This window comes from Anas acuta, chromosome 22, assembly GCF_963932015.1.
Source record: "Anas acuta chromosome 22, bAnaAcu1.1, whole genome shotgun sequence".
Lineage (NCBI taxonomy): Eukaryota > Metazoa > Chordata > Aves > Anseriformes > Anatidae > Anas > Anas acuta.
In genome coordinates, this window is record NC_089000.1 from 7,791,192 (window position 1) to 7,818,292 (window position 27,101).

Genomic DNA, 27,101 nt, shown 5'->3' on the forward strand with positions numbered 1-27,101 from the left:
ATGGTTTTCCCATATTCAATCTCTACTTAATGCTCTGGTTTGGATCTCAAAATTTACTTAGTATCATACCACGTTCGCTAAAAAATAAAACAAAACACAAAATAACAAGGAAACAAAAAAACCTTGAACAAGCGACCCAAACATTCATGTACTACTGACAGTTTTTACTACTGCAGATGGTCAGCTAGGTGTGGGAAGGACTAATCTAAACCAGACACATCTATAAAAAAAGTAAAACAAAAATATTTATGCAATTCCTTTCTTGTCATTGCAAAAAATAAAGAAAAAGCGCTCTTGATAGCAAAGCAACACAGAGCAGGTTCTAAGATGCTACGTAGCAGCTGAGACAATGATGTGATCTAAGGTGGAGAAGGGTGAAGAAAATCTAGTCTTACCAGTAAAGAATATAGGGGATTTACTTCGAATTTCCTCCAATTTTTGAACGAACAAGGCATTCATTTCCCTCTGTAGGGTGCCCACTTGCCTTCGAGAAGCTTCAGACCAGCGCTTGGGGAATTCTGGGCTTCCAAGGCTTTCTAGACTGCTGGAGTTGGAGGATATAGAGCCATTGCTGGCTGGAACCAAGTTGACAGTGCTTCCATACTTGCCACCTGATTGGCACTGCCACCGCTGCCGGGAATGAGCCTTTATTCCATGGCATTTAGATTCAACATTTTTCTTCCCTGGGGTCACAAAAGACTGGGTGCTCCTTGTTAGGTCATCGGCATTTCCAGAGCTGCTGCAAGACTGCAAATCTGACTGCGGTCTGGGCTGGCCTGTACCACCCCAGTCTTTTAGCTCTAACCTCTCTTCTCCAGTTATACTGCTATACTGCTCATGGTGAAGCGTATCTTTAGCGAGAGGCCTGGTAGGATGGTCGCTCCACTTGCTTTCTAGATCTGGGCTTTCTTTGGAACCAATCATGCATTTCATGCAATTGGTGGCCACGCCAATCCTACCAGAGCTGTTGATGGCGCAGCGTGCAAAGACGCTTTGCTTCTCGCTCTGGTGCTCCTGAAGCCGGACCCTGTTAGACCTCTGTATGGGTTCACTGAAAGCAGCACCCCCTTGAGCACAACTGTGGCTTTTGGCTTTACGAGAACTATGGGCCTTACCTTTCAACCCTTTGCCATGTACCTCCCCACTGGCACCATCTCTGGGAGCTGGTGACAGAGGAGCACTTTCTGCCTCTTGCTCAAAGCGAGGCTGTGAGGCAGATTCTGCTTCACGGTCTTCGCTGGCCCCTTCAGAGCTGTTGTCTTTTGTTTCAAAAGCAATTTCGGGAAAGCCCTTCTTCTTCTTCTGGCTTTTGGTGGGGGCACTTGCTGTCCGTCTCAAGATGTGGCTGCTAAAGGAGTGTTTGCGGTGGAGCTGACCAGCAGCATGACTGTCCAGAGAGGCCTGCTTTGGATTTCTGAGAAACAGGCCCTTTAGGCCTAGAGCTTGTTTGACCTGGAAAAATAAGAAAAACAAAGTCTTACTAGGAAGTGCAAGTCTCCTCCTTTGGGCACGGGAGCTCAAGTTCAACGATCAAATCACACAGACTCATGCACTACACACACGCATGCACAAGGAGTCCTCTGCCATATGCCTACCATCAGCATGAGAACATAGCCAAAAATAGGACAAGAATTAAAAACGGAAGAGATCAGTAGCAACAGTTTTGCAAAATTTCACATTTTTTGTTGAACCGTGTTTACATAAAATTTTCCAACCAGCCTTATCTCTGTACTTGTCATAATTTTCTTACTAGCTTATAGCTACTTACAACAAAAAAAAAACAATCACAAAATATTGAAGAGAAAAAGTGAAAAAGGAAATACGTCAGTGAATAAGGGTCTAGTTCTCAAAGCTGAAGAGTTTCTCAGTGCATGTGGAAAGCAACAAAACTCAGGTATTCGTAATGCCACACAACTCAGACTCTAAGATTAAAATTGAAGGGTTTCCTTTCAAGCAATACATCTTTCTGGTTTTGTTGTTGTTTTGTTTTTAAACACAAAGCTCTGTGAGGTATGGGCCATTTTCCCAACACAATGTGCATGTTTAAAACAATTCTGTCCCAACAGATCTATCATGTGGATACATAGCACAACATAGAGGAGGCACAGGCAATCAAGTCACTACAGTAATCCAGGAAAATAGAACAGTTTTAAAAAATCGAGCATGTTTTTCAATTTAAAAAAATGCAATTTCATAGACTTAAAAATGTTAGGATAGGGCCAATTAGAATTGCCAAAGAATTAAATTAATTGGAAACACAGAGCTGAATTTCCCAACTTGTGCAGGACACAACACTTGTGCAGAATTGCACATTAGATCCTGCCAAATCCAATTATTTTTCCTGTCTCTTACACTGGAGATATCAACTAGCACTCATACTTTAGACAAGGACTTTGTAGCATGCAACCAAGGTCCGAGCAGGAACAAAAAGAATGCCCTGAATAAATGACAGGAGAAAACACAAAAACAAAACTAAAAAAGGAAAGAAAAAAAAAATACAGCACACACAAAACAGGCTGTAGAATGGCAGCATTTTTTTTTTTTTTTAAAAAAGATATTTTGAAATCATTTCAATTTTAATTTTCATGCAACATTGGGTGGTTACAGAATTTAAATGATAGTGACCTTTTAGGCTAAAGAATAGTCTTGACTTAATACATCTAATAACAAATTGGATGTTCAAATGGAGCTTTACATTCTTTAGAAGCTGTCAGGAAATACACAGTGGACATAAAAGTATCATATTTTGGCTTTCAGCATAAACGAGATTGACACTGCACTTGCATTGAGCACTACTACGAGCAGCAGTTACATGTGACAACTAGGTGTGTGGCACAGGATCCTCAAAGAGTCCTCTTTTTTCTCCTGTGCGATTACATTTGATCATTTCCTACTATACAACACATCCAAAGACACTCACGTGTGTTTTCAGCACTGAAGAAACACGTTATAAACAAAGGAAGTTAGTCGGGTTGGTAAGAGAATACTTCCCACACTTCGGCTCTTATTTAAGCATTGAATATATATAACCACGAACTGTTAAGGATCTCCCACCTTCATCCAGCAGATTTACATTTCAGTGAAACTGAAAGAGTCTCAGCATTCCTGTAAACATTCCGGGTGTACTTGCCAACTTTTAAAGCTGATGTATGATGTATGATAAAGGGTAGACGGGCTTTGCTCTGTGCATAGAGCCCCATACATAAAAATCAGTTAAAGAGAAAGCATTTCCCTTCTAATCTTCTCCTCCTTTGTTCCCTTTACTTCCCAGTTAGATCAGATTCTTTAATATCAGTAGTCCTCTTCCTCAAGCATAAACAATGAACAAAAATGCAGCGCGCAAGCATTGTAAGAAACCCATGATAAATATGATCAGCATCAGTACTTGTTGGCACCTGCTGTCCGTTCAACTCCATTACCCCGTGATGTCCCATGTGAGGCCACTTTTCTGCAGTGCTAAACAACGGGTCAGAAAGATCTCATTTAAATTACAATGGTCTATTATTCGCTCCCAAAATATTCGAGTACATGCTGACATATTTCAAGTTTTGCTTCATAGGAACTCACCAATAGAACTAGTTGCATTGTACAGTTAGCTGCACTAGCTTAAAAGCTGCTTTTATTCATAAGTGTCCTGTGCAATCCGGCATGTGGAATCATGATTTATTCGCCTGAGATGAACCCCAGTGAAACCATTCAGAATATTATTTCAGGCTGGAAGTTTAGCAGTTTGTGATTGAAGTTTAGCTACAACATGCCAAGACCCAGTGTGAGAAAGAGATGGCTAACAGGAGACATAAAATGGACTTTACAAATATATACAGGGTAAGATAAAGAAGTTAGGGATTGTTTGTTTTTTTTTTTTTCCCCCCATTTGTGGAGGACAAAGTGCCAATAATACATGGCAGAGAAAATGTAACTGAAATATTAATACGTGTCCTGTGAGAACCAGGCTATTGAACAGTCTGCTTGGATCACAGTGGATTCAGCTTCCACCAGAAAGCTTCAAAATGAGATTCAGCATTTGTTAAGGAGCGAAGCAAAAAATCTTCTGCTCCAATTGCTGCAAGTTGGCAAGTACACATATTTATTGGTACAAAAATCACACAATATAAATGTTTGCAAAATCCAGAACAAAAATTGTCATACACACATACAAATAATATCCCCAAAAACAAAAGAAAGAAAAGCACTGATGAAATGGGTGACACACAGTGCAGGACCTCAGGTATCATTCTGGTTTCTTTGGTGCATCTTTGTTAAGTTAGCCGCTATTGCTTGAATCAATGGACTGATTCAAGAATGCAAAGACAAATTTGGTTAACTTACAAAAAAAAAAGGAAAAAGAGAGCCATTTTGACGGAGATCCAGAATATGTGCTTTCAGCCTCTACTCCAGCTGTCACTGGCCTATTTAATTCTTCAGGAGACTTACAAAGCAGCACGAGGCTTTCCCACAATTTAGCAAACAATTCACTGTTGAATGTTCTTTTCCATGTAAAAGAATTACAGCATGTAAGAGAAAAGACAGTAAGTAGAGACTCAAAGAAGAGAGAAAGAAAGGATCTAGAAGGACTTTTATCCTGGATCTACTTCATAAATGCAGGGCTCTCTGGTTGATCAATGACCCAATAGAACTGACCAAGCCAAACGTCACAATCCACATTACATGAGTTGAAGAGCTCCAAAATGCTACTAAGGGAACACCGATGCTAAAAGAGTTAGAGGCATGCAGGTGTGTGGTGGTGGTCACTACACCTCCCTGAGGCAGGAGGGGTACCTTCAAGGCGTCTAAAAATGTTCTGCTTCTAAAAGTAGACTTTTTTTGACATAGAGAAGCCCACTGAAATCACAAACAGACAGAGTAAAGGCAAATAAGACACAAAACAGCAGCGAGGGAGAATCTCAAAGATATGCACATCTAGAAAAACACAAGAAATTCCACAATACATGAATAGACTATGGAAGAGACACAGACAAAGAGAAGTGTCTCCAAGAAAACAGTGCAATCTAGAAAAAAATAATCAGTTAAACACTAATTAAGGTGAAGGAAATCTAACCGTACTTCTGTGATATTAAGCTACTGAGGGTGGAATATCTACATCTAGAAAAAAAAGCCCCCAAATGCTTGCAGTAGAATATCTGAGTTAAAGGATGGATTAAATCAGACTGATAACTGTGGTGATTTTTCTGCCAATAATTAGAAGAGGGGAAACAGTTCTTATTTTAGCAAAACTCTGTTGACCGAAATTCACAGCAGAACATGATCTAGAGACCAAAGCAGAAAGGGCTGTGTAGTGTTTCTTCAATATTTTCTTCATATTTTCACACGACTGTGAACATGATCTCTTTCACAAAGCACTGCAGTCAAGAGCAGTGACTTAGAAGCTGATGCAGTTATCAGCCCCTACAGCAGGCAGACCCAATTTGTCTTTGTCCCATTTGACAGTGGATACTAAACTCCCGGCTTTGATTGCTAATGAAGAATACCGAAATATTTGCTATCCTTACAATATCAGCACAGAGGGCATCACCTGAAAGCAGTGCAAAACTGGAGCATAAAGACTGCATACAGCAGCACTGAGAGGTAGAAGAGAACCTGTCTGTTCTCTATCATTTTGACTAAGAAGAAGAATTCACAAAAGGATGAGTAAGGCTGGTAAGGACAGTCAGCCTCTCTGCTGGAGCCACACAGCAAACACAGGACTGAGGTGAAGGACACCGCCACTAATCAGATCAGATCAATTCCCACTGGCCTCGTGCCCAAGGATGAGCTACCTGACCTTCTTGTTACAAGCGTGGAGTGTCTGATAGAACTATTCAAGAAAGAGTAGTAGGCCTAACACAGGAATTCCAAAGAAGTTCATAGTAAAATTTAAAGCTGTTTGAATCTGTGCTAATGCACACATCTAGCAAGCATCTGCAACGTTACAGACAGAATCACACCCCTACCCACTGCCAATAAAAGGCACGACTTACACACTATATACTTCCCTTGAACCCAAAAACAAAGTCAGGAAAGATCTTAGCATTGAAATACTCAGATTGGTATCACTCTTCCCTCAAGATTTGGACTGGTCTTTTTACCATCACCTCCATGTTAGCCTTTTATTTCTGACAGACCCTACAGCCAGGAATTAAAAATTGTTCTGTCTTACTCAGACCAACACTAACTCTCTCTTTTACCCAAAGCTTTTAAAGTCTCTTGCTCCACAGAGCTACCTTCAAACAGATTCATAATGCCATCATACAGAGTTTCAGGCAGTACTCCCATCCCTATCCTGATGAAGCTATATCTGCCCAAAGGCTTTTGTGTTAGACATCAGACAAAAAAGCAGGAGCTGAGCTTAATATCTCATTCCTTTTACAGGCATTAACTGAAATATCTGAAGTGACCTTCTTTCCAGAAACAGCCCTTCGTTCTATAAAAAGAAAATGTTTTCCTTGTAGTTATTTTAGTTTCACCCCATTAAAACCTAGCAGTTTAAAGAGATATTTTCCTTTTTAAGAATTACTTTAATTCCTCTTGCATGAGGCACACCACAAGAAAAAGAACTCACAATTCCTGGCCTATTCAACGGTGCCTTCTGCTGTCAGGATACTGAAATTTCAGCTTGTTGAAAGATGGCTCGGTCTTACATTGTGAGTGGATATAAACTGGTTTTGAGGTTCTCAAGGCACTACAACATACTTGAGTCTACCTGAAACTCATTGGAATTAATCCCATGAAAGTAACTAAATCCAGTGCACCGACAGGAAATAAGCCATGTCACTGCCAGCTGGCCAAAGAAAAGTTAAGGCTTTATTTTAATAGGCACAGCACCCATCAAGTTGTATTTTTCCTGCACATGAAGCAAACACACTATTACTAACAAATAAGCAGGGAAGAATAAGCCCAGCAATGATTATGAGGATCTTTTTTCCCCTGCACTTCAAGTGCTATTATGGAAAAACACCCTAAGCAAATAATGTCTAACAATTTAGTTAAATTTAAAATGCAAGAACATCAGGCAGACAGAGCCTTCAAAGAATAAGCTTTGCAGACAGAAAGCACACGCGGTTCAGGGGTATAACCTTTTGTTCAGCAAGGTGCACTGACTGTACTGGACATAACCACACTTAATCATATTAATGTGCATACACTATAATGAAATAACTTGCCCCCTGTGGCTCCCTCTAAAATGTGCTGCAAGAATCTCTTTTTATAATGTAACCTTTGTCTTTTTGTCTGTGTTCAGACAGATCTCAGGCTACCATGACAATCACAGAGATGAAATTAGAATAAATAAGTTAGTTTGGACCCTCACCCACTGGGCTTCCCTAGTGTGATATAAAATCTTGTCAGTTCATTTACACATGCAGACCAAATTGCATTGTTCTGACAGCACTCACCTTACCACAGATGTCATTAATAGCCACATGAACAAAGATGGATGCCTCTTCTATACCTTCTAGGTATACGTGGCGGTAACCTGAAACAGAGTGAGCAAAGCTGACAAGGAGAAACAGATGATAGAAAAAGCATCTAAAGACTTTCCTTTTGTAAATTGCAAAAAAAAAAAAAATAGCCAACTGATTTGGTAATTCCCCATTTCTGTCTTACCTGGCATCATACTGCTGAAAGCTATTGTTCTTTGTCCAATAAAATCACGTCCAATTGGATCATGATCCCACACAAGGAACCTAATCAGTGCAATCTCTGGCATGTGCAGTGTGAACACCAACGTTTCTTCCCACATTGGGTTAAAACCTAGGAATGAAAGAATTAGCTTTTACATATTTTGTTTGCAAGACAGATGAAGAAAGAAGACTGCCTATATAAGGAATGCCTAAACTGCAATGACATTCTAGTTTTCCTAATAGTTTAATCGTTGTTCTTTGATAATCCAGTACCCCTACTCACTTCAGTAGGAGGTGCAACAGCACAAGAAGTTGTGTTTGAACAAGATGAATTTCTTTTGACTTTTTTGACAACCACTAGCTTGTAATAGCCTTTTCTCATACTCAGTGAGAAGTCAGACAAACAGCTCATATTACACCAAGACCTTCACAACATCATACCAACTCATTTGAACAATTTAAGACCCAAGAATGATAAACAGCAAAAATGATTAAAAATCCATTTCTCATTTTCTTCTATAATAGGCACATAATTTCATCTGTTTGTCTCCTGATGAACAGCTTGCCTGAAAGAGGATGTTTCAACCATAAAAAAGCAAAACAAACAAACAAAACACATATGATCTTACCATTATCATCAACTACTCTAGTTTGTTCTTTGAAGCAATCAACAGGCAGACCTATAACTTCTACTTCAACAAATGGATCTATGATCTGGAAAACAGAAAATAAATATTGAAAAGACAAGAAATTCCCCTACTGTTCAGGATAAAATGGCAGTTTAAAAGATTATTCTTCATCCTCTGAAATATGAGTGTAAACTGAATTAGGACAAATTCCTTATTGTTGCATATGTGATATTAATAAAAATAATAAATAAATTATCAAAACCAAGCAGGTTCACCAAACCTTTAGTATGACTCTACCACATTTATTTTTTAGGGTAGTTTACCTAAAACAGTTCTGTGGAGAAAGAATATTTAGAAGCAGATTGCAACATCCACATAAAAACCAAGCATGTAAGAACTCATTTGAGAGGTTTGATTCTATTTCTAAGAGGCAAAAGGCTAAACGGAAATTTTAATTCAACAAAACTGCCTCATCCTATCATTTGTTAATGACTAATAAAGTCATGTGAATGATATTGCAACACCGATAAACAACACAAGTAATTAACAAAAGTCTTAAAAAAGGTACTAAGGAGTTGCAAATTTGACCTATTTCAGTCTGGTATTTCCTTATGTGGAATTGCCAGGGGCATTATAAAACAAACAAACAAAAAAAGGTCATCACAAAACAAAATAAATAATAACAATTTTAAAAAATCATACACCACAAAGCCAAAGGAAGGACAGAAAGAAAACATGTAATACTGTGCTAAATGAAGGACTGGGAGCAGATTGATGCAAGCAGAGGGGTTTGGAGGGTATTTAAAGTACTGTTGTGAGTAGAATGATGAGCTTATTGGCCTGTTTTTGCTTGTCCTGGAGGAACTGTATTGACAATTGGAGGAAAAAAAAAAAAACAGGCTGTTGCTGTGATGCTTAGTAGACATGAAAACCACCTAAAGATCTAGGATACTAAGTGCTCATTTATTAATGTTTTATGTCTCCCAACAGATAACTGCAGGAAGATTAATCCTCACACTTAGCTCAGCTAAATTGGAAATAAACCTTCACCAACATAAGAACAGTCACCAATAGCTCAATACCTCTCCTCTGTCTCCCAACATGGAATCCTTTGGTTTTGGGAGCTGTTGACCACTGATAATTCGTAGAACCAGTTGTTTCTTCAACTGACCAGGCAATGGGTCTTCCGAATTTGGATTAAAGACACCTGAAAGAATGAGAAGCCACAGCATGTGAAAGAGCAGCGATTTTGGGGATAGCTTTAGTTGCTGATACCTTCCGGCTTACTTGCTTCTAGCATCAGAAATGTATTTTTCAACAAACTATAATAAGGATCCACATAAACTCTTCTCAGGCAATAAGTAATCCACTTATTCTACTGATTTTTCTTACCTTGACACATGCAGTTTGGTTTGAGGACATAGCCACAGTTCCCATTGGCACTAAATTTGGCCCGGTTTAGCTGCAGCATTCTCCCCTCTGACTGGTAGTTTAATGCCACTGTCAAAAAAAGAAAAAGTGATATTACTACCAAAGTACATTGACAACATTTCTGTTTGTAGAAACAAGTTAAAGAAAGAAGACCTAAATATGTTTTGACATTTGACTTCTTGGATGCAAAGACTCATATTTTTCTGAAAAAGATTTCTCTTATATAGCAGACATCACAGCTTCAGGGAGAGAAGCTCCTTGAAAGAGTCTGAACTCTGAAGTCTTCTTGCATTTGAAAAGGATGTTCATTTATCAGACAACTGCCTGCATGTAGGATGCATTTTTGAGGTACTCTATCTAGGTAACAATATAGAAAATAACAAGAAGGACTCAAATGTCAGTAGACTTGGATGAGCAGAGAACTCATATTTGAGAGTTAGTTCTGCAGCTCCCATTAAAAAGTTCCTTCCAAAATAAAGCAAAAAAATAAATAAGCTTTCTTTCTGCTCACCAAGTTGGCAGCCAGCATTCCAGAATGGCTGGGGGTTGTAGTTGCTAGAGTCTACACGGTAAGAAGATGGGTAGATGCGGGATAACTGGTGCTGGTTGAAACGTAGATACTGTGCAGGCTTTTGCTGCAGTATCTGGTGGGCTTTTGTTTCACTGAAAGACGAAACCTGCCAGCTAGAAGAGACTACAAAGATGACAAGAGGTGATCAGAGGTCATCTTGTTATTTATTTATTATCTAAATAAAGCATTCAAACAAAGACAGCACTAATTACTTATAATGATCTATCATAATTTGAATAATTCCAACTCAGAGGGTGCTATCTTTTTCTTATACTACAGAAGAATAATTGTGCTAATTGGAGAAGTTATAGCTGGGAAAATGAAGCTGAATGTAATGAGCGACCTGAATCTTCATTAAGAAGTTTAAAAAAACACTCTCTAAGATGTTTTGAATTTGCTCAAAGAAAGTATGATTTCTGGCAAGCAATTTTCTTTTTCTGACGCTTTTAACTAAATCTTGATTCCTGTCAAAATCAGATGCAGAAAACTTAGGAAGAGGACTGAAATATCCTAGAAATTTAACGTGGACATTTCACTAGGTTTGAAGTAAAATCCAAACTCTGGAGACACCTCTATTGATTTGAAATGCTCTTCAGACCTTTCCTCCCAAGAAAGTAACTAAGTCCTCTGCTATTTCCCAGGATGTAAATAGTGTGGAGCAACCTTTATAAAAGCTACTGAAGACTACATGTGTTACTACTACCTGTTACAGCTTTACCTCCTTTATGGAAGCTGTCACACAACTCTAGACTCATTTTGTGGATTCTGAATAGCAAAGTGGTGAGCCACTTTGAAATAGTATAGCTTTATTGTGTGCAGCTCTTCTGTTAAACTCTTCTCAGGGCAGGGGAGAAACAAACAGATAAACAGCTTTTAATATGGATAGGTATGATAACATAAACCTTTCAACTTCTTTACAAAGCAATTACTTTTAGGATACTTTTAGTTCAACCTACTTTCAGTTTCAACATCATGGATGCCAACAGACTTTGTATATTTCACCAGGTCTGAGAGTGCCCGAGACAGCTTCATTGTTTTCTTCTGTCGGTTTATCCTAGAACGATAAAGCAAATCAATTTTCTGTGAATTAAGAAAGAAACTTTCCTTCTCATATTTAAAAATAAATCAGGGTAAAGACAAATAAGAAGTTTATCTTACACCAAGGAAGCATTTAACAGTTTTATACCACAGAGCTTCATTGTCAAAGCACAGAAGTTATGGAAACAACCACATTAAAGTATACAGAACAAGTCTCTGATCCTCCTTACTTGCTTCAGGTTATCACTAACAACTAATCTCCCAAAGTATCCTAGAGAACTGCTTGATCTGATTTCTTTTTTTTTATAGCCTGAATCTTATGCAGCCATTCCACAAAGGACCTTTGATGTCAGGATTTTGGAAAAGGCAGTTTCCAAAGAGAACTCAAAAACATCACACGAACCTTGATGCATGTGGCAAATTAGAAACCAAAAATCTGCTGGGGAGCTGATGCACTATGCAAATCAACCTTAATGAATTCACTGGGCTACCAATCAAACAGTCTATATCTCAGCTGGATGAGATGGTAAGAGTTCAAAAGACACATTATGTCCACTGTACTTTGCTAATTAGGCCAAATGACACCAAGAGATCATTGAGATAATGTGGCAGACAACGGATACACCCTTATACCAGATTCCTGTCACACAACTACAGACAGCCCTCAACAAATTGGCTTCTAGAGCTGTAGCATGTCTATTTAGTGGGCACATTTATGTAGGCATCTTCTTTTTAGAAACAAAACCACTTGTAACAAACCTGGTGCAATGTACAGAGCCTCTGGCTACATTTCCTTGAGAATCCATGTCGTCTTCACCCTCCTCCAGACTGGTTGCCTTTTTCAATTTGCTTCCTTTTTTCTGTGCCAGAATGAAATAAAACCATTGTTTTAAACTGATATTAATATTTAAGAGATACTCACCCTTTTCTACAAATGATGTGGAACAATCAACAAGAAAAATAAACTCAAGACATTTAAAACAGTCTGTAATAAAAATTGAGGAGAAAATTTTCTGTGCTCGTTCTGAGGAACTGTTTTGAATAAAGCAATCAAGGAAACTACTAACAAGTTCTATGGTGTTAAAATAGCAACACGAGTTACATGTATGCAGAGGGCTTTGTGGTAGCACACAGAAGCTGTTATGGTACAAACCACTTCCATATTGGTGGTACAAACGAATCTGTCAGTAAATGTGTGTCAGCAAACTTGCTTTTCAAGAAGCAGTGGGTGCAAACTCTAACGTGAGGTTACATCTGAAGATCAGGAAACACTTTTACTGTGAAAGTGACTGAACACTGGAACAGGCTGCTCAGAGAGGCTGTGGGGTCCTCTTCCTCGTACACATTTAAAAGGTGCCTGGATGTGGTCCCAGGCAGCCTGCTCTAAGCAGCCCTGTTTGAGCAGGGGGGGCAGACAAGATGACCTTGAGAGGTCTCTTCCAACCTCAGTCACATTGTGATTCTGCAAAACCTTCAGCATTTTGAAGGCACTATTGATTTTGAGTATCCATTTATCTGTAGTATTGCAGAATGATATGCATGCACATGAGGATGGCTCAGCCCAACATCTAGGTTTTTTTATTAAGGAAGTGCAAAGCCTCATATAAAAAGTGCAAACCAGTTTTAATGTTTTCAGATTAAATCTTGGATGCTTTATTCTTTGATGTAATTTGAAACTACCTGTTATGCACAACTACAACCAGTTATCCACCCTGTTTCTTCTGTGAGTCTGAAGGCAAGTCTCTGATGGACAATCCAGCTATGATATTCCTCTCCACCACTGTAAGCAATTATAGAATCTATCCAAGAATGCAATCTTTAGTGTAGACCTAATCTTCTTGAGTGGCTCACCTTGCGTTTAGAAAAGCTGCCCATCAACGTTCGGCTATGCCTTTTATTGGTACTGAAGTCTTCCCCAGATTCTGCGTCATCCTCAAGTTTATTCTGAAGTAACCAAACAGAAAGAATAATGCAGTAGACCAAATAGGGTGCTATAGACATCGTATTTAAACATAATCAAAAATAGTTTGTGAAGCAACCCACCCTAAAGCATCAGCAGAACTTCACCAGACCAGTGCAGGTTTTTTTTTAAACACAAGCTGAGCACAAGACCTTTTATCCCAGCAATAACTGACACCACTTTTGTCAACAGAAACATTCAGAACAGACAGAAACCCCAAAAACACCTAATACCACGCACCATGAAAGTTTATTTTCATCCACGCAAGGTTTGAGTGTCAAGTCTCATACATTCACTGACAGCAGACTGTTTTGTAGCTTAATATTTTAAAAGTCTGGTTTAACAGGACTTAATTCTGCCATGAGATGTGACCTCAATTACATGGTTTTCTGCAAATTCTTCATGGTAAGAAAGAAGCAAAATTCTTGCAAACCCTAAATATGTATATAATTTGTTGGTGCCACTAGGCTTTAATACTACCTTACAGTTTCATTGTTTTCCAGTCTAACAGAACACAGATTGTTCTGGCTAACCCAGAAGTCTCAGCATAGTGGCAGATCTTACAGGAATACTGTCTGATATTTCACATAAATCATTAAGCTTAAAAGTACATACAAAACTCAATAGAAACAGAAAGTTTTGGAAAGCTGAGTTTTACCTCTCTAGTTTTAATCCCCAGTTAGTACACCTGCTTATTGGCAGGCCTCCAATGTTTTTCATTTGTATGCAGCAACCTTCCTAAGCTTTTTGTGGCTTATCACAACTTCTAAACTGACAATGCCTCAAGTTCATGAAGTGTGCTCTGTGGGCTGAGTACATTTTTATAAATAACTGTTAGTATAAAATAAAAATATAAATGCATAGAACATAGAGAACTGAGGAAAAAAAAGCCCAACTTTCATATTCACTTTTTTATATAATGGGAAACAAACTCTTTCTGTTGAAAAGTCATTTCTTGTGTACATTTCATGCTCTAATTGCTGCGTGGAAAAAAAAAGCTTTGCATAATGGTGACGCTCACCTGGCATCACCATTAATTGAATTAATTCAGCTATGAAATCTGAAGTCTATAATATATAATTTATTCAGTAAGCTGATACAATTTCATGAGTGTCAAAACACATTGATAAGCCCAACCTCAGACAGCCTTTGAAAGAACAAATGTTGTTATGAAATAATAGTACTAAGTGGCTACAGAGACAAGCAAAACAGTAGTCGAGCCTAGGGGGTGAGTGAAGCACAGTAAGACATGTTCACCTTCTTAATATCTGATTTCTGACCAGCCTTTCCTGATGATGGTAGAGTGGTAACTGTAAAGTTGTTTGGATCTTCACAATCACGAATTTTGGATTCTTTTATCAGTGAGTCAAGCTTTTTCTTTGCTATATTCTCCACTCTTTTTCTATTAGTAGATGCCTAGAAACAAAACAGAACTGTTAATCAAAGTATTGACAACAACAAAAAAAAAAGGCTTAATAATTCCAAACAAGACTAATGAAAACTAAAATTTTATTTGAAAGAAAAAAGAGTGAAGAGAAAAAACTAGCCAAAGGACCTGCCTTAATTGACTACTAGTAACTGCTTCGGAGCACGCTAAACAATCTCTTCATTTACATAATGTGAAGCAGTTACCTGCAGCTCAATATCACACTTCATGCACGATGTGTGAGAATGTGAAGCCCTAATGTAGATGTTAGATCTGAAGTGCAAACAGAGTGTCTGAGGTCATGAGAAAGTAAAACTAATTAATGCAGTTCTTAAATGGCTGAAATAAACCAAGACTGTTAGTAAAGCTACTCAGAGGACTTGTTTCTGTTATAAGCCAACAGAAATAATTACTGAGATGACTCCCCATCACAGCAAACTCTACAACTGTAGCAGACATAGGATTCTTCTGGATGGAATGTGAAAAGCTTCAGAATCTGGCATAAACACACAGTTGCAGGCACAAAATATTAAGAGGCAAAAAATTCCCAAACTGAAAGATTATGACTAGAACTGGTGCCGTCTAGTAGGCACTTCTGCCAAATTTGTCCCCAGGAATGTTTAAAACCTTAAAAAATTGTGATGAAACCCAAAGATTAGACCACATCCACATTCCAGAGAACTCACACAAGGTTTGTTCTCCCTGGGATAGGAAAACCGAACATACATTTACATTCAAGTGATCACCGAACTTACATCTCCATTCATTAGTTTGCAGTCATCATCTATCTCATCAGCACTGTCCTCATCAGAAACTTCACCCTCCTCTGCATCATCACTAATGTTGGCTGGAAGTTTCTTCCCCTAGAGGATGAAATGAATACACAGGCAGGTTAACACACAGCTCATGCTATGACATATTAAAACAAAACAAAAACACATCACCAATGTGAAATAAAAATTAACTCCTACAGAAGTGAAAATCGTAATACTCCAAGCAAACACTAAAATTCTCTGGACTCATCCATATTCGCTAAAGATCAGGGAGGTGAAAGCTTATCATGACCTCATTTAAATTAGTGTATAAGTGATAACCAAGCAGAGATTGTAATCATCACAAAAAAGGATGGATGGAACAAACTGAGAATGTTTTTACCTTAACCAGTATCTTCCCTTTAAGACTTGCTGGTGAAGGGAGTCTGGTAGAATCATCGCTGTGCACAGAAGACAGATCCAGTTTGTCTCCCAGAATTTCTGTAAGATACTGAGCCATCTTCTTCTGCTGAATTACACTGCAATGGTTCTCAATTGACAAGATAACAGGGTACCTGGCAGAGATATAAGCAAGTATTATCAACCACAAATGTAGCTTTTATAGCATTAAGAGGATAAGGGTTATTACTGTCAGATCTATTCCCACAAGGGGAATCAGCACCAGTGAAATCCACAGGGGTTATATTTACCAGTGTGGGCAGAGAACTGATACCCCACTATCACTCCAAACCACACATTTTTGACAGTCACGGGATAATTAAATTTCTGCTATCAGATTTGATGCATTTTTTTCTAGAGCACACTTTTCACTTTCCTACGCTACCCAGCCCTAACCTCCACTTCTTGCCAGAGAGATTCGAGGAAGAGAAGGATATATTTTAGAATGAGAACAAGAGCTACTATACAATGCACTTCAAGTATGAATTACGAGGGATTCATTAATTAAAAACTAATTATGAATGAAGAGAAATCTATCCTGACATCTGGCCCGAATTAGCTCCTCATCTTTCAGCCAGACAATGCCTGCAGGACAAAATTTTCCGAATTGATGGCTCTAGTTGACTTCCTAGCTTTGCCTGAAGTTAGCTCCTTAGCTGAATTCGCAGATGACCAACTGCTATGCCTTCAGCCTTATCCTGGCTAAGTGTGACCATGTCATCACTGGAATACACATCCAGAGATATGTGGCTAAGTTGTCATCTATTTGCTAGAAAAATTCAGTCAAAACTTTGCACAGAATGCCCCTGCTCAGCCAGTTTTGTCTTGTTATTTCTTTCTAAAGGCCTTTTCCCCACAGAAAACTCATAATTCTAGTGCCTGTCTGTCATATGCAGGAACAGGTTAGATTTTCAATCATTTCCTTTACAAGGATGCCTGAGATTACTCCAGCTTAGAGCTTGATTTCAAAAGTTGGCAGACTGTATACATACTCGTTCTTGATAAAGGCATATTTGTTGATAGTTTCAATCACATCTTTGAAGAGAATTTTGGAAGTCAAAGTGTATCCATGGTGGACAATTGGTTCCCCGTCTGGCCCATCCCAGCAGTCAACTACAGAATAGAAACAATGACACCCGTCAGGCAAATAACATCTATGGAAGACCATGGGACCTAAGTCTTCTGCAGAAGTCACAGGTGTCCCTTTACAGAAGAAACAAAAGTTTGGAGAGTAGTGATGATTCCCTTTTGATCTTTACCTTCTACACAACGACAGCCAGACTGTAGCACCCACGCGTACATGTCCACCCTAGACTGGGACATCAGCTGATCTCCCATGAGGTAGGTATTATGCGAAGAGGTAATAAAATAGTGACTCAAAGGATAACTCATGTCCTGATTCACTTGGTAGTGTTCTGGGTTGAATATGTCCCCCGATGGACTCCGCATGTAATTGGTGAAACCTGTAAATAAACAGTACCATAAATAATACAATTTGTCCTTTGTGTTGCTGTAGCCTTCCTAAAACTAGGCTAAAAATGCATCCTGACATTTTACCAACATATTCATGAACATGACAAGTAAAATAAGTAAATAAAACCACAGTATTCTATCTGTCACAAAGACCAGTTGTGATTATTGCTTTCAAAAACATTCCAGGTGTTTTGTTCAATTCCTCACTCTGACTTTCCTAAAAACCATGTCTGTATTTAATCCACCCTTCATTTGCATCCCCCTCTTCACTTAAACCTTTAGGTTTACAATTCAAAGGATTATGGTGGGACATTAGGTGGAATAGTGAATAAAGGCCTCCTGACATCTGTGGTCACATCCTGGCATCACTCCTCAGTGAAATCAGTTGAAAGATGTACAATACTGCACTGCCTAGAGACAGTTTCCAGTGGCCGAACACAGGTTGAGGGAAGGGATTGGACTGCTTCTCTTATTAAAGTCTAAATAATTTCCAAAAATACCTGCAGGAATCATAAAACTCAATTCTATTGTATTTTCCAAATGCACAAATAGAGACACAAACAGTTCCAGCCGACCTGTAATGACTCCTACTTCATCGTGATACATACCTCTAAAATCTTCCAATTTCAACTCAGCAAATAATAGACAATAAAAAAAATCACCATACACTACTACTCTATACAACATAATAAAATTCTATGACTTTCTACTATCCAAACAAACGTGATGTTCTCTTAAGAATTTAAACACTGTTGACCCTCTCCTGCAACAGCTACAGCAGTCAGCTTACCATCAATCCCCAGAGCTCCCTCCTTCTTGTTCTCCGGGCACGGTTCAAACTTGCTGATGATTTCCAAGCACTGTTCTTTAGTCACATTTGTCATCTGTAGAAGTAGCAAAAACGAGGTGTTAACTAGTAGTCACAGCTTTTCCTAGCTCTTTTCTCTGTATACAGTTCATCAACTGGCCAACTTATCCATAGTGGCACTACGGATTTCCAGTTACCCAGGGAGATTCTCACTCCCGCCAGTCAGTGTCAGGTCAGATAAGAACTAGACTGCTTTGTGAAAAGTTTCTGTCCTATTGGCAGCTGCCTGATCACATCCAATAAAACAGAGGTCTACTTTGTAGGTCGAATCTGATTAGCATTGTTAGCCACACAGAGTGCTCAAACTGAACACGCTTTGTCACATACCAATGGGATTTCTTCTTTTGTAGAATTAATGATTGATTTGCCTTATCAAAATTTGCATTACCAAAATAGTTTCACTTTAAAAGAAAAAAAGAAAACAGCTCATATGTTTATGCAGTGGGCAGAAAAATCAGTTTTAACTAGCAGGGCGAAAGGAAATCAGGACATACTGCTCTCAGAAAGCTGAAAAAATCTGCTAAATTCAAGGTCTCTTTGCATGCTCAATTGAAAAAAAGGGTACAAAGGGAAAAATGTTTGTAAATGCTGACATTTACAAAAAAAGGCAATTTATGATAGCTATATTTTTATCTGTACTTAAAAGTTGAATTATAAACATATTGGAAGATAAGCAGTATAATTTAATATTCCTGCTATTTCTTGATTTGTCATCAAATTATTATCCCTGCTATTACTTAATGTTCCTGTCCTAAGTGATGAAGCAGATCTATTCCATCGGCTTCTTTACACGACACATGAAAATGGTCACCAGAGCCAAGTGTCCATGTTGATGGTTTTGGCAACATGAAATCTTTGCTTGGGGGGGGGAATCAAACTACAACATGTTTACTACAAGATCAATGCCTTTTCTGGGAGTAATTTAAAATCTAACAAACAAATGTGAAAGAGGAGGAAAAAACAAAACAAAATAAAACTCAACCAACCCTTTATTTGTCCACACATTATAGGCTTGCCAGGTTCAAAAGAAAAAGTTCTGAAACAACAGATTTTTCTGGCACAGCTTCAAACATACAGAATGAACACTTGTTTTCCCTGCATGTACTGTATAAGAAAGGGCAGAGCTAGACAAGGGAGAGAAACCCTAGAGGCATGTGCTGTCCGTGTCAGCGATTATCTGAGCTGATTTGTGTCCTCTGGCTAGTGCTCATTTTCCTCTCACCATGGGGAGGATCGATTGGCCAATGAAACAGAAATACACCCCTCTATCTAAAATCATAACTGCCAGAGAGATGTGGGTTTATCATCTGTTCATTTCTTAGATTACAGATACCACACGCGTTGCCACTTTCTGGCCCTCCAAGTTACCATCTTTGAGAAAAAAAAACAAACTTGTTCTGACCAAGGGCTATTTGGGATAGGAGTAAGTGTGTTGGACTTCCAGGCAGCTTGGTTTACAAAGATTCACACTCCTATAATGATCAGTGCAATGAAGAGAGTCTTTAAGACTCACTCCAGCCATGCAATGTTAAAGCACTAAGAGAGAACCTAATTTGCACTACTACATATCCTCAAAACACTTTCCCAGACATAAATAATCCACTCAGCAGCTCCAGGGAACATAATCTACTACTCTGCAAACTGAGAAAGGGTGACAACGTAGTTCAGTGTCTCATCGCGGACTGTGCCCTAAGATAAAAGCAGAGCCAAAAGCTACATCTTTGCACTGGGACGTTTAACTTTGGAGAAAGATATTGATGGGACTGTCCTAAAAGAATACAAGATAAATAAAGTAACTGTAGACATTACAGTTCTGGACACAATCAAAGAGCCTACAAGAAGAAAGAAGTAGTGAGGGCAAGAAGATTCAGGAAACAGTCTTCCCAGCCTACAAGGTGAAAACCAAGAGGCATCTAACTGGCTATTTTTAACATTCACGCCCTCCAGAGCGAAGCTGCTACAATCAGAGTAACTGCTCACTGTTCACATACATGTTCCCAGCCTTTTAGAAAGGCAAAGCACGCCCAGGGCAGACAGACAGGCACGTAGACTGGAGTGCTTTTCCTGGGTCAGGCCTACCTTCTGCTCATTCTCCAGAAAGCGCCTCAGATCGTCTGCATCCAAGTAGTCCTTGTGGTTGCTGTAGGTGAGCATCAGCAAGTACAAATCACGTCGTGTTGACATCATCTTGTAGAAGGTGCAGAACTCATCAAAGCCCAGCATGCCTTGGTTGTCGTCTGTGTCGGCCTCCTGCATCACACAGCAATACAGCAATGAGATACCCGACTGCCCAGCTGCAGCCTGAGCAAACTTTAAATAAACAAACCCCTGCACAAGGGTAAGCAACACTGAAATTAAATGCAGGTTGTTGCTGCCTGACATGGCTACTCACTGCAGGGTCTGATAGAACAGACCTATTTACAGACTGATGTTTGTCATACAAATGCTTTCCCCTTTGAACTTTTTAAATGTATGAAGTAGTGCATGAGCCAAGAAACCACTTTTACGGCCTTTCTTGTTCCACGGGGCACCCAGAAGGGCTTCTTCTATCTGTAACAATGAAGTAAGACAGGGTACCCTGGGACACAGAAGAGAGAATGCACATATCTGGCAGATTTACCCATTCATATTTTCTTAGGATCATTAGAACTCATTCATTCTAAAATGAATTTTATATCCAGGATTTGGGAGGATCTCTGTTAAATCCATGGCTGTAAACTAATAATCTGCAAAATTTCCTAAAAGCGTGAAAAAATGAATGGGAAATTCTGCCAGGGGACAAGTATGAAAATGAAAGATGCAACTTTCCCAAGCAGGATACCCAGTACTTGCATATTTGCTGAAAATGCTTTGCCAGCATTCCTGTGTGCTTTCCGTAAATGAGCTGTCAGCATATTGCTTTGCTCAGCCTCACCGGAGACAAGTTAAAACACATTGCAGGCCAGAAAATTAGAAGTATATTAAGGCATCTTCTTACTGACCAAATCTTCGTATTTTTCACTGAATTTCCTTCATGTACTGCCACACAAGGGCAGGCGGATCAGCTGAGGAAAAGGCTGCCGATAAGCTCTCACAACCATGGACAGCAACGCTGAGCAGCCCTCACAGCGCAGTTCCGCCCTGGTTTGCTAACAGCATTTCACAGTTATTTGCCCAAGCACAAAGTACTTCTACAGCCCTGCAATTTATTCTAATGGACCCAGAGAGATTTTAAAACCTTATGCAGCCTCCTCGTTCCCAAAGCACACCCCGCACCTGCCCCCCTCTTTCACCTCGACAGACCTCACGATTTTTTCTCCTCTCCAGTCTCCCACTTCAGCAGTTTCAGAGCCTGTATCAGCTACAAGGCTGAAGCTGCCATTGCTATGGAGGATGTGGCTGGAAGAATAAGGAATCGTGGAGCTCCTTTAGAAAAGAGCCCCAGGTGAAAATATGAAAGCACTCATGAGCAAGAATTAGCTACTAAAATCCACTTTTCCCATTGTAATTACGGCAAGATTTTTTTAACCATTTTTATTTTTAACTAGAAAATTAATATTCAAGGTAACTTTTTTTCAGTGCCTATATATAATGTACCCTTTTTTTTAATCTTAAAATACTTGGAGTAGCTATTTCATTAACAGAAAAATTTGATTGTTCATTTCAAGGCTGCTTAATATTCTGATTCTAAACTATCCAGTAGCAATTATGTCTTCAGCTGAGACCAGTTGAGTTCAATTATGTACTGCACGGAGACAAAGCAAATCCATTCTTCCTTGCTAATATGTTTTCCGAAGCACTTGATATGAATAATAGTTATCATTGATTACAAGCAGTAAAGCCAGAACACAGCATACAATGAGTGAATGTTTTTTCGCAGAAAAGTTTTACCTGCTTTCTTCTATTTGACTAATAGAAAAATTGGTCAAAATTTAGCAAACCTAATGGCTCCTACTGGAAAGAGAGTTGCTATAATCTACTGATTTTAATGAGTTTTTAATTTACTTTCTTCACTGAGCTACATCCGTAAGTGTAATATCTGATGGTATGAAAGAAAAAAAAAAAAGGAATAAAAAGTAACAGGCAAAAAACCCTTGTTTTTCTCAGGCAGCACATGCACAATTCTCAATGGCTTTTGAGCCTGGAACGTGTCCCAGATCTAATTACTTAAATTCACGTGATCACTAGACTAGCATGACTTTGTAGTAAACACGAAGCAGTGCTCCAACAGTTGCCATTCCATCTGTGAGACTTCAGGCACCTACACGTACATTATGTTTCTTAAGATACGTACACACTGTCCATACATTGCATCAGAAAAACTGAAATAGCTGCAGTGTCATCATGTCCCATACTCTTTCGCAGGGTACAACCCACACCCTGGAGGTAACAAAGTTGGGCGTGGAAACAACCAGGAGCTAACACATCAGCAAGCACTGCTGCAGAGATCACAATCATTCATCCCAATTGCAAGTAAAAGTGAAGACGTAAACTTTACAGAAACCTTTAATCAGTCTTAGATCAATTGCAAACTGCAGAGGACCTGTACAACCACAATAAATGTTTAAAATAAAAGACAGCTCAGTCTTCAGGCACTTGCGGAGAACAGAATTACCTTTGCTGTGCCACAGCTCTTTGTGTGACCTTAGGCAATTCACTTACTTCTGCTTCAGCTTTGTGAACGGGGACTGTAACATCTCTCTACCATCCAAATAACTAAACCACAATTATGTATTCAGCAATGTACAATGCCTTAAATAGATTTAGACTGTGACTTCGAAAAAACAACAAAACAACAAGAAACCCAGATGCCATTGGCAGATATGATTTGATTCCTTTCAGTTCTACTGAAATCCCAGTATTTAGTTCTCTCTAAAGCAATCTCTCACAGCATGTCCAATACTTTTTTTTTTTTTTTTTAATAGAGAGCTGCTGGAAAACTGTGCTAAGATGTTCCTGACTCAGACACAAAATCATCGCAGTTCACTAAGAGCTATTGATTCAATTTATGCTTGGGTCCTTCACGCACCAGACTTTTTGAATTCAAAAGCACACAGAACTTCACAGTTCAGTTGCACAACAAACTGTGTCAAGGCCAGCAGAAAACCAAATGTCAAACAAACAGGTTTTAGCAGTGGAAAAAAACATGACGGACATGGAAGACTGCATACATGGAGTTTCATTAGTATCAGTTACTAGAGGATACTGGATACTTTACTAGAGGGAATGTAATCAGAGGAAGCTATGTGACTGAATTTCAGATCAACAAATGCAGCAAAAAGCAACATTTGCACTGTCTTTATGTTATATAACACTACAAAGTACCTGGTATAATGCTTTTTTCTATGAATAACAATTTATTTATGACGTGTTTCTGGAACTTTGTTCAATTTACCAAATGCACGATATAGCATCTCTCAGTAGAGTGGAAACGAACCAGCTGCTGAGGTATTTACAAGCTCTCCTATTAAGGCTTCATGTTAAATCTCCAGGAGCTTAAGCACCGTTCTCTTAGAAAAAAATATCTTTTAATTTCTTACCTTAAACATTTGCTTGACTTTTTGTCGGGGTAGGTTCACATTCAGTTTGTGCATCAGCTGGAGCACTTCGTTAATACTCAGACTGCCATCCCCATTTTTATCTGCTTCATCAAATGTCTGCTTCAACCACATTGAACAGGAGTTAAGGACCATAATGGAATACCAAGGCACGTTACAGAACATTATGTATATAGGAATTTTTTCATGTAAATGAGGCTAGGGATATAAGAAAATTCAAGGTAACACACAAACTAATTCCACTTGTGTTATATCTGTAGCAGTTTCCAGATTTGTTGTGCTCATTTAACACATGCTATTCACCCACACTAAGAAGAACGTTGCACACAACTTTGGTTTCTGAGCAAATTGAAACATTGCATTGTATTTTGTCTTGTACAACCGAATAAAAGGGACAACCTTCCACGGGGAGCAAAAGATGAAGGAATATACCCGTACATATTCCAGTCCATTCTTGCCCAGTCACCTTTCTCAGTCCACTCTCTTTCCCAGACCACTCCTCTTCAAGCACTTCAGTCTCTGGAAACAGGGACTGCAACAGAAACCACTTGGAAGCTTTGAGTGTAGAGCTTGTTTTTAGTAAAACAAATACTTAAAGGAATCATTATGCTGCTGATTGTTCCTCACCACTGGGAGATACTCTTTCAAGCAGTATAAAAAGGATATTGGTCTCTGGTCCTCTGGCGTTTTGCGAGGCTGTCTTCATCACTGATTCCTGCCATCAGATATTTTAGACCTGTGATCCAAGTGCGTGCTTCCTCTCCACTGGAAGACACCAGGTCAAGAGATTCCATATGATCTCCATAGTAGATGCTGAAGCAGCAGTTTGGATCAAAACTGCCATCAGCATAGCGTTGAAAGATCTCTGATTGCTTCCCCTCACAAACCTCCTGAATAGAGTCGATGGAAACTAGAATGACAAAAGCATGTAGCTCATTAGTGACTGTAGGAGAATATCCACGAAGGCTGGCTTACAGTGAGACTGTCCTAGAAATAAATCCCTTTTTTTTTTTGTCTTGATGCAAGTTATCTCTTTTAATCACACTGCTGAATCACACTGGTGCTTAGCCACAAACATAACAAATGAGCCTACCTTCCAATTTGAACAAAAAGAAAAATCATCTATAACAAAATTAGCCTAGGTAAGATTCAGATTTTACTTGAGCCTGAGAAAACTGAGACATGAAACAATCTGCAATTCATACAACAGGATAATATTTCTTGCTTCCATTTTCTTGTAGATTTCCTTCAGAATGGGCCACAGTCAAAGTCCACCGTGCTGTGAATACCATCCCTGCTCTAATTCGTGCTAAGGGCAGAGAGGATCAGGCATGCCCAGTCCAGGCAAGGTGGTTTTATCTGACAGGCACTTTCCTTTCTCCCTAGGTACAAGGACAAAACAGATGAGAATTCAGTTCCACGCATTCCTCTAAGATCAAAATTTTTACACCTCTTTGAGAGGTCAAACAGAGCATAAAAAAGACTGCAGTTGGTCAGAACAGTGATTCATCTTATCAGTAAATTCCAGTTCTTCTACTTTTTGGTTTAATGTAGAGATGTGCAGATGATAAACATTCACAGCCTGTGTATCTAATAATTGCACGAACAATTTATTTCTCTTGTAATGTTCCTGTTCCCAAGCTGAGAGAAGAGAAATTCTAATCATAATAATAATTTTTTAAAAAAAGGACAAATTTTGTTTTGCTTTGTTCCATTGTTCTCTGGAGATTATAAGGAACAGACATCTGTTTGCTATGGTATGGCTACTGTGCAGCTGGACAGAACATTATACACAGACAAATGGCTAGAGCTTAAAAGGAAAAACTGACTAGTAGAACAAAGATTGCATTACTGAATGTCTCTATACCAAAAGTAGGTAACTAGCAGTTGCTAGGGAGAGAACAGTAATAGGCCCTCTCCCCAAACTAATTTTCAGCTGATGTTGCACCCAGACATGCCATCTCCCCTGTACTGCTTCTTTGCCCATGCAGTTTCACACATCTCCTTAAACAGCCTAGTAACTGCAGTCTGAGAGCATTTCTTACTGGGATCACAATGAACCAACACCCACTCACACACAACTTCCAGTACTGTCTCTCATCACCTCTTTCCAAAGTGTACGGCACAAAGAAACCCTAGCTGCACTGCACTGGAAATAAAAATAACGGACAACTTAATGTAAAGAAATAAGTGTGAACAAGCTGTGAACACATGCAGCTTTCTGCTGCTTTTGCACTAGGTCATACTTATGGAATAAGGAAACTAAACCATCAACTGTTAATCATTATGAAATATATTCTTTAAATCCAAGTACACTTCGCTTGATCACCTGCACCAAACCTTTCATGCTGGCTTGCTTAAAAGATCTTAGGAGGAATCAGAGGAAAGGCTCCGTGGCTGACACTCACTTTTGGCTTTCTCATTCTTTCGAGATGGTCTCCAGCGAATACATGACTTGTGCTCATCCAGGTAATAGAAGCGGACCAATCCCTTGGAACCGCCACGGAGCTTGATCATTTGGGTGCCAGCTTGCATGGAACTCATACATCTTTCCACTGAAAAGAAAATAAAGTGATATCAGTCAGTCAGATTTTGTTTCCCTTAAAATCACCTTTACAGGAAAGAAAAAAACAACAAGCTGCTCAATTACCAATTCAAGTCAACGGGTAAGCTTTCCTGTACTGTCTGCTGTAAGAGGTTATGTGATGTGATCACAAAATCAAACAGACTCTTGGCATCTGTGAACTACTCTGTAAACGTGAAAGTTTCCATTCTCATATTAATAGGTATGAAGTCCTAGGTCAGAATTGGCACAAGGTACATACCCTTCCATTCCCATTCCAAGTGCTCAATTTGAGCTGCTGCAATATGTAGAAGTCTTGCTGGACACAATTAATAACAGAACTACACAGATCATAAATCCCTACAATTTATCCTGACAGAAGGAAAAAAAGCCCCATTTCACATGTATTGTTAGAAAGATGTTCTCACCTCTGTCACTTATTTATGGTTCAGTAGCGTTATTGTCCTTTTGGAGTTTTGGGGAGTTGGTGTACATGTGGGGAGGTGTGGGAGTACTTCAGCATGTGAAAATAAGGAGAAGTTAGAGGGATTGAGTCACTTGAGTATTTTTATACACAGAACAGCTTTGTCAAAAGATGCACGACCAAGGTCCGGTACAGAGACACAGAAAAATCAAAACCCAACCAAACAACAGAAAGCCCCCAACCAACCCAAAACACCCCAGACAACCAGACACTGTCACACAGCAGTGGCATAGTCAAGAGTCAGCTCAAGGCGTTTTCTGTCTACACACAGGACTTTGCATTCCTAAAGCC

The 27,101-nt window shown here is 39.1% G+C and overlaps 1 protein-coding gene across 1 annotated transcript in view; it reads right to left on the minus strand.

The window, feature by feature from the left end:
* The window catches only part of PLCH2 (phospholipase C eta 2), an 83,668-nt gene that overhangs the window by 6,824 nt on the left and 49,743 nt on the right, over positions 1-27,101 (minus strand). Inside the window, exons 5-24 of the mRNA XM_068658489.1 lie at positions 26,172-26,318; positions 24,430-24,673; positions 23,746-23,875; positions 20,306-20,476; positions 18,149-18,242; positions 17,145-17,348; positions 16,878-16,998; positions 15,830-16,001; positions 15,430-15,537; positions 14,506-14,664; positions 13,140-13,232; positions 12,048-12,148; positions 11,207-11,304; positions 10,191-10,373; positions 9,641-9,748; positions 9,331-9,455; positions 8,249-8,333; positions 7,603-7,749; positions 7,392-7,471; positions 396-1,452 (exon numbers count right to left, since the gene is read on the minus strand). Of these exons, the coding sequence (XP_068514590.1) occupies positions 396-1,452; positions 7,392-7,471; positions 7,603-7,749; positions 8,249-8,333; positions 9,331-9,455; positions 9,641-9,748; positions 10,191-10,373; positions 11,207-11,304; positions 12,048-12,148; positions 13,140-13,232; positions 14,506-14,664; positions 15,430-15,537; positions 15,830-16,001; positions 16,878-16,998; positions 17,145-17,348; positions 18,149-18,242; positions 20,306-20,476; positions 23,746-23,875; positions 24,430-24,673; positions 26,172-26,318 (3,627 nt within the window). The remainder of the gene's footprint in view (positions 1-395; positions 1,453-7,391; positions 7,472-7,602; positions 7,750-8,248; positions 8,334-9,330; positions 9,456-9,640; positions 9,749-10,190; positions 10,374-11,206; positions 11,305-12,047; positions 12,149-13,139; positions 13,233-14,505; positions 14,665-15,429; positions 15,538-15,829; positions 16,002-16,877; positions 16,999-17,144; positions 17,349-18,148; positions 18,243-20,305; positions 20,477-23,745; positions 23,876-24,429; positions 24,674-26,171; positions 26,319-27,101) is intronic.